At 38.7% G+C, this 7,617-nt stretch overlaps 2 protein-coding genes across 6 annotated transcripts in view; one reads left to right on the top strand and one right to left on the bottom strand.

Moving 5' to 3' along the window:
* Positions 1–251: 251 nt before the first annotated feature.
* si:ch211-225p5.8 (uncharacterized protein LOC555567 homolog) lies at positions 252–4,229 on the bottom strand. The gene is made up of 6 exons (XM_046302104.1): positions 2,894–4,229; positions 2,388–2,554; positions 1,849–2,086; positions 1,264–1,438; positions 978–1,032; positions 252–755 (listed from the first exon to the last, which is right to left on the bottom strand). Exons 1-5 carry the CDS (start codon positions 2,937–2,939, stop codon positions 987–989), a joined length of 672 nt encoding a protein of 223 aa, XP_046158060.1. The 5' UTR covers positions 2,940–4,229; the 3' UTR covers positions 252–755; positions 978–986.
* A 638-nt stretch (positions 4,230–4,867) lies between these two features.
* gramd1a (GRAM domain containing 1A) overlaps positions 4,868–7,617 on the top strand; it is a 34,862-nt gene continuing 32,112 nt past the window's right edge. For 2 of the 5 annotated variants that reach the window (XM_046302099.1, XM_046302096.1), the window contains exons 1-2: positions 4,868–5,186; positions 5,793–5,971. Coding sequence is in view for 1 of the 5 variants with exons in the window: in XM_046302101.1 (XP_046158057.1) it covers positions 7,149–7,267 (119 nt within the window). In the remaining 4 variants the exon portion in view is untranslated. Of the gene's footprint in view, positions 5,187–5,313; positions 5,972–6,691; positions 7,268–7,617 lie in introns of those variants that run through there. The other 3 variants (XM_046302098.1, XM_046302097.1, XM_046302101.1) reach the window with 3 other exon arrangements.

Below are 7,617 nucleotides of genomic sequence, written 5' to 3'. Positions count from 1 at the left end.
TTAAAAAAGTTTGAAATATCCAATAAATGTCGTTCCACTTCATGATTGTGTCCCACTTGTTGTTATTCTTCACAAAAAAATACTGTTTTATATCTTTATGTTTGAAGCCTGAAATGTGGCAAAAGGTCGCAAAGTTCAAGGGGGCCGAATACTTTCGCAAGGCACTGTAATTTGAAAAGATATTGTTGTGTTTCGGTGATTTGAAACCAATTCTCATTACATTTCACAATAAACTTGAATCAATGGTTGTGTGGTGAGAGATGTTTATAATCCAAATGAATGGACAATGACAGGTTTTGAATGAAAGACTTGCTGCATTACAAGTGTGACCAGTTTGGTATTTTGTTCTAAGAGTTGTGAAAATGTACCACATACTTGTGAAAATAGCGATTTAAAAAAATCTGTAATAATATGGTTGCAGATGAGACCTATGTAGATGCACGGTTGTTCCTGCCAAAGCTTTCTATGTAGCTCAGGTGGAACCATCTGTAATCAGAGCTGTGTCAGAACTGTTGATCCATCACGTGATGACATTCTCTTTTGAGCTGACACACTAAGGCTATTCGGCACCACCTGTTAATCTAATCACCACTCACACCAGCTGCAACTACCTCGTACAGTAAATCAAGTACATTGTAAACTGCATGTGTTACACACTATGCTAAGACATTCAAATTATATTTCTATGATATAATAGCCTTGTAGTGTAGTGGTAACAGTTGCTTGTGACAGAGTTCTCCACCTTTGATGTTTACCTGTTAGATACACACAAACAAAATACATCAAGATCGAACATCTGCTTTAAGAATAGCAATGCAAAAAAGCTTTTGATTGCAATAAATTGTGTCCTAATTTAGAATGGGGAAAGTAATTCAATTTATTCTCTGCAGTCAGCGGTCTACAGTCATATCTATGGTACAATCAAGTCTATAAAATTACACTTTCAATCATGTGAGAGGATTTCAAAACAAACTCACTGAAACAAGTCACTCCAGAAGCACTCCGTCACAATTGTCCTTTGAGTCTAAAGGTCTGGAAATGTAAAAAAAATAGACTGAGTTAATTGTCAGGAAGGAAAAGAGATGGAGGGATGACGAGAGAGAAATAATGACATAGAAAGTGAAGTTACAGTATCTGGTATAGAGTAGAATGGAAAATATGTACCATAGACATACTTTGATTCACAAATTCCACAATCTCTATGGTGTGTACATTTGCACAGTATAAGATATAAATTAGCAAATACTTAAGACTGGCTCTCACTCTTTTATTAGGGCCAGTTTTTGGGCCCTCAGGGCTTTGCGGGCATCCCGTGCCTCATGTTCAGCCCAGATCTTGTTGTAGCAGTGGATCAGCACCACGATCATCCACAGCTGCAGCACCACAATTAGCACGTACATCATGATCTCTGACACCACCGACAACAGCTCCCGATTGGCTAGGAGGAGGAGAGAGAGTGCTTTGCAGAGATCATGTGTACTTTACTGTATACATTCATTTCTATAGCGTGCATGTAGAGTTCAAGGTGAATCTGAGTACTTTTAAGTAGATGGTTAATGGGCCTCATTTTTAAATAGGTATGGATGAGGAAGTAAGAAAAGGCAATGTGGATAATTAACAGTATTTTTGGATTCATCCTATCATCACATAAACATGTGTTACATAAGATGCATTGTTTTTTTACTAAGAGGGAAAACAGTCTAAATATACAGCGTGGTCAGACTGTGAAAACCATGAAGGAAGAACTTCAGGACTTTGTCACATACACAACAAAGACCATTAAAGAGAGATTGATTTAAAAAGCAATAGATAGTAGAAACATTGTTCACTGGGGGGGATCCCCATTACCTTCGGCCACCACAGTAAGCTCCACCTCCTTTTCCACTGTGATATATTCATTATCCAATGGGAGGAAGAGGGTGCGCTGGAAGGTGCAGCGGTAGGTGCCTGTGTCATTAAACGTGACGTTGTGAATGAAGATGGCTCCTATCTGTACATCCTTACTCCCCATTGTTCCTTGCCACTCTAGCCGGTCATTAAATTCCTCGTGGAGGGTGTTGGGGTGTGGGTGGTCATAGTGAAAGATCTTGAAAGAAAGTAGAACACCCACACAGTGTTTATACACTCCCAGATGATAAATTATGTAATATTTCACCCATGGTATTACACATGCATTCCTCTATAACAAATTGTTCCATATTGTCATTTTTAGCCTTTCTACTGTCTTGGTAGTCAAGTCACATTTTATTTACAGTGCATTTAACAAGTCTCATTACACTTTACAAAAACATTATACACTGACATAATACACACTAATTAATACATAATACACACTAATTAATACATAATACACTTTACAGCTAGTACTATGTAGTAGGCCTACTTACGTGGATATACTCCTCCTCTCCTGTGGCTCTGAAGTGCCAGTCAACCGTGGTTTGGGCCTGGACCTCCTCTCTCCTCTTACAGGAGATGCAGCCCATGAGGAAGCTCTCCCCGGCCACCGCCTCTGTCATGGAGTCCACCTCTGCACAGCCCCCATGACAATGTGGCACTTGGGTAACCAGGGGATCATGGTGCCAGAAAAAGAGTAAGAGGAGTGGGGAGTTGGGGTCAGAAGAGAGAAGAGCAAGGAATTAGACAGCAGTTTGACATGATGATTTGCCCAAATCAGTGGGGTTACAAATAACAACAACACTAACACGATCAGGAACAATACATCGTATTGATAATTATAAGTATGTATACTATAATAAACAAGCTAATATTTACCCATTTTGTCGGCTACATATAATTTTATAACAGCAGTACACACTTTACTTTTGCCTTAGGCCATAGCCTTATAATCTGTTATGTAGGCTGATTCGTTATCTTTTTTTAATGGAAAACTTACCACAAAGAATAAAGACCAGGAGTGACGATAATATCTGTTGTATCATTTTTCTTCCAAAACTCTTGCCAGCAAATGAATAGAATACAATTATTTTCTTGCTTTACTCCCCACGAGTTTCTCCTTGCATGAAACGGAGTGAACTAATTTCCAATAGGTTGCTATGTTGTTAACTTCGCCATTGTTAATCAATACTTTCCCCACCTTATTCTGGCATGTTCTAATTTCCGCTTAATCAGGGTTGGTTTGACATTTCCAATTGATAACTGCTCAGATAAAAACGGATTGAAGTTGATGTATGATCTCTATCAATTAATCGGAGTCTATTACTTATTCATTTGCCTCAAGCTACGCGAATAATAACAATACAGAAGCTATCGATGCAGTTTTCAGCCTACAGTCTAGTCTACACAGTATGAGTTCGTATTTTACAATGCTATTTTTAGATCGTGTGAATACATGCCTGTCTTGAATGTCCAACAGTTTTAGCGCACCCAGGCCAAGGCGAAAGAGAAGTTGAAATCAATGTACTATTATTGCATGATAGCCAAGCCAACAAAACCTTTCTAATGCAAAGCATAGCCAACTAATTACCATATGGGGCTGTTTTTAATTAAGCTTTGTTTTAACCAACAATCTATTCTTATTTTATCAATCAATTAAATTGTTCTTTCTTTGGATTTATTCAGTGGCCTGTGGTTTTGATTGAATGGTCTGTCACTGATCATTCTGGTTTTAATCTCTGAGAATAGATGGACCCTATAGGCAGTAATGAAACTGCAGTTGTAATGCACATTGCTCAATTAACAGTTTGGTGATGAAGGAGGATTATTTCGATAAACGTTTTGTCCACACTCTAAACTGAGAGAAAAAAAATCAACAAATAAGTATTCAGTTCGCTATCACTGACCAGGAAATGTGACATGATGTCAAATTTGTTAAGCAAATGAGGCAAGATACAGACACGCGTATGTGTATTCAAATGTGTGCCTGTCTATAGTTTGCTTGTAGGACACACATGATGCACAACTCTATAATGTTCCAGAACCTCAAACAATCCATTAATGTATTTGTCATTGTTGGCATTTCCTAGTAGTGTCAGAAGTGGGATGGAAAATTAAGTTATTATATTATATTATATTTCTAATAACTTCTTTGGCAAAAGCAACATTTTCTTAAACTGTCAGTCTGATGCACAGGCAGGGTTGATGTATCAAATGTCATCAGATATCTGTTATCAGGAATCTGAAGTTCATTCAATGCCAAATGACTTGGAAACACAAGGCTATTGCAATAGAAGGCAAGGTCAACAAAACAGATGACTGAAGGACAACATAATGACAAAAAGACCCAAGGAGCAGATAGCCTTTGAGGATCTAATAACATGTCTACCTCACATGTTTTCAAATGTATTTGTTATGTGATGAAATCTCAGCTGGTTAATGAAATGTGCTCTATGATGTACAGTAATTTGATATGCGCAATAACAAGAGATGCAATTCATCTCTGTCAGGGAAGGTCTAGGTCTTGTTTGTATGTCTAGGACATTCTCATGTGATGTAACCACACACACACACACACACACACACACACACACACACACACACACACACACACACACACACACACACACACACACACACACACACACACACACACACACACACACACACACACACACACACACACACACACACACACACACACACACACACACACACACACACACACACACACAGAGATTTACTTAGACCTTGAGGGTTGACATCATTAAAGCTTTAAAGCAAATATTGACTCAAGATAAACAGTTACATTTGTGTATGAAAACTGATGCCTGTTGGCGTAGAGGGGGGGGGGTATCCATTTGTTATGTTGCTTTCACCTCTCCTGTATAGGACACACACACACACGCCTACCCTCTCTTTATTCCAAACCACACATGCTGGTGTTTTTTATTTTTAGCCCAGATCTGGTTTCTAGTTCCCCATTCTGCGAAGGGAAGCGTTCAGCAACACATCTCTCCGTGACCTGGTTTGCGCAGGCATAAACTCGGATTCTCGTTGAGTCGTTGGCACCATGGAACTGGAGATGTCCATGTGTTTATAACCGGATGTAAAATGCCATGAAGCGCGAAGATGTAAACCAAAGAGGGAATTCTGAAAATGCAAAGTAATTGCAACCACTATTGGCTATTCTCCAGAATAATTGTCTCGTGAAATAGTCTGATAAACTGAAGCTCGAGTGAAACTTATAAACCCCTGTGAGAGGAGCAGCTTCTACCAGCAACATTATTCAGGTATGGACGTATAATAGTGTGATAGATTTGTTTAAATTAAAAGTGGTTCATTTAACATATTAAATGTAACAAACGAACATACCAACGTATTTTATTGATTTGATATTTCTTTGCATTTTACATACAGCCCTGTAGCTCATCAGTCCCTGAAGTATCAATCATGATGTAGACGAAATGTAGACTGAGCAGTATATTTCTTGAAAAGCTTTTCACAAGTTTTTTGAGGTAAATGCTAAGACAACAACGTTATAGCCTAGTTACACAGGTACTTATACAATATATGCATACACATGGAAACGAGGGTGAGCAGAGAGAGCATATTGTAAGTAAATATTTTCACGTGCATGAACACTGTCCATGTCTCTGCCCCTGTCTAGATGTCAAACACAAACATTGATCTGTTGTTGACCATTGCACTTTCATATTAACCTAAATATCATACATGTATACATACATCTTGTTAGTCTACTAAAATTCTCAGTTTTCTTAATTATTATTATTTTTATAAAACATAGGTTACTGTATTGTCTGTTGTTTCTGATAGAATGCCCAAGTGGTGAAACCAAATGCTTTTGTTCCTTGTCAATATCCCATTCTTGCTTTCAGTCTTCTACCAGAACAAGGTGACCTGTCTTTCACCCAGGCGCCTGCAGCCGCAAAGGATATCGTATCTCTCAGCTTGGCCAGAAATTAATCAGTTACAGCTCAGAGAGGGAGTTGCCGATAGCAGCATACACACACAAGCCTTGCAGCAATGGTGGACCACTGTGACCTACTTCATGAAGGTGAGATCCGGACTAATAAACCTATATTAATCAATAATATCAAGGTTGTTTCATGATAATTTAAATATGTGTATTTAGTTGTACTTTTTCTCTGTGTGAAATTTGAAGCGTGCTTAAATCCATTATTTTGCATATCATTATTGTGACTGCACACACTTGAATCACAAGAGGGCGCAACAAGTCTATTCCTGGCCTTCATCTATACATTTCTATCTGCATTATTGGACATGGTTTAAACAGCTCCCATGGTATTAAGTCATTAATTGAGAGGCATTACATAATCACAGATTGTTTTGGGCGCTAGCCATGCACTTTTTATTCTAGTGTTGATCGTTGAGATGGCGTTGATTCAGTCACCTGTGGCTGAATAAAGTTTCACAGTTTTAAGCCCGCCCTACTAGGATAGAGCTTCGTTTGATTCGTTTAAAGTGCTTCCCATCATCATGAGAACCCGTTATTTATCATCCAGCGTTCTTATCACCAGACTGTACCACACGTTTTGGGGAAAGGGTTATAATGTAAAATGATTATGTAACAGTGTATGATTATTTAGCAATATTTTTAAGCATTTAGATAAAAATCAACCCACAGTTAGATATTTGTGTTGCTTCGGAACATAATGTTACATTTTAGAAGTAGTCAGGAAATATACTAATATATATGAGTGTTGATGCCCCCCTCTTAAAAGTTTTGGTTTGCCTCTGTTGAGATTCCGCTTCGGTCGCTTTCTGTCTTGTAGAAGATATTTAGCCAAAAGTGGTAGACACAAAAATGGGAAACATTAATGTTTCCCATATAAGACGCATCATCGATGTTTAAGACAACAAGAAAAAAGCACATTAAATCCCAGCAAGCAATGTCGCTAGCAAGCCAGTTATAACGTCAGACCAGCAGATAACGAATAGCGTTACCCGGTGCGTAGCTAGCTGGCTTACGACGTCGTTAGCATAACTAGCTAATGGTTTTGTTAGCTAACTAGCCAACAGTTAGCTCGCTTCAACTAGGCATATGTCGGAATAAACAATACGTTGACTGCTATGTTCCACCAGTAGCTAGCTACGTGTATATTTAGCAAGGAAGTCTGGTTAGCTAGCTAACTATCTTGTCAGTCAGGTCTATTTCGGCGAGCTGCCTGGTGTGTTGGCAGCAGGAGTGGAGGGTTTTACATCTCAAAAGGATGCTGCTGATGGGATCCTGTGAAAAAGTGGATTTTAATATCGCTCCTCGCACTGTCGCTCGGCTTGTCTTCGAAGCCGAGCAAGATAATCGAAATGGGGGAAATTCATCAAATGGGAGGTAGGAACTGAATCCAAATGTTAACCGTTTTGTTTTGTGTAATCAGTCAAATGTAATTTCAAAGCCATTTTTGCATCAGCAGATGTCACAAAGTGCTTAGACAGAAACCAAGCCTAAAATCCCAAACATCAATCAATGCAGGAGATGTAGAAGCACGTTGTTGGGAACTTCCTCAGAGGCTCTGAAGATATTGAAAGCTTGGCAAGACAGTAAGCTAGGCTAATTTTAGCTAACTAGTTACAATAGTGTCTTTCTTTTATTGTACCGTCCAGAGACTAGATATCTAACGTTAGCTAACTAGACATACTGTATTGAACACAGACTGGTTAACGTTACTGTATTGAAAAGCG

Source organism: Oncorhynchus gorbuscha, linkage group LG15 (assembly GCF_021184085.1).
Source record: "Oncorhynchus gorbuscha isolate QuinsamMale2020 ecotype Even-year linkage group LG15, OgorEven_v1.0, whole genome shotgun sequence".
Lineage (NCBI taxonomy): Eukaryota > Metazoa > Chordata > Actinopteri > Salmoniformes > Salmonidae > Oncorhynchus > Oncorhynchus gorbuscha.
Note: the sequence above shows the minus strand (reverse complement) of the source record. Positions and strands in the feature narration are given on the sequence as shown.

Bases quoted from the DNA above. Each gene is read 5' to 3' on its own strand.
- si:ch211-225p5.8 (XM_046302104.1), bottom strand. From the start codon at position 2,939: ATGATACAACAGATATTATCGTCACTCCTGGTCTTTATTCTTTGTG. The intron at 2,555-2,893 runs GTAAGTTTTCCA...TGGTTACCCAAG, and splicing joins CCTGGTCTTTATTCTTTGTG to TGCCACATTGTCATGGGGGC. The intron at 2,087-2,387 runs GTAAGTAGGCCT...CTTTCTTTCAAG, and splicing joins GAGAGGAGGAGTATATCCAC to ATCTTTCACTATGACCACCC.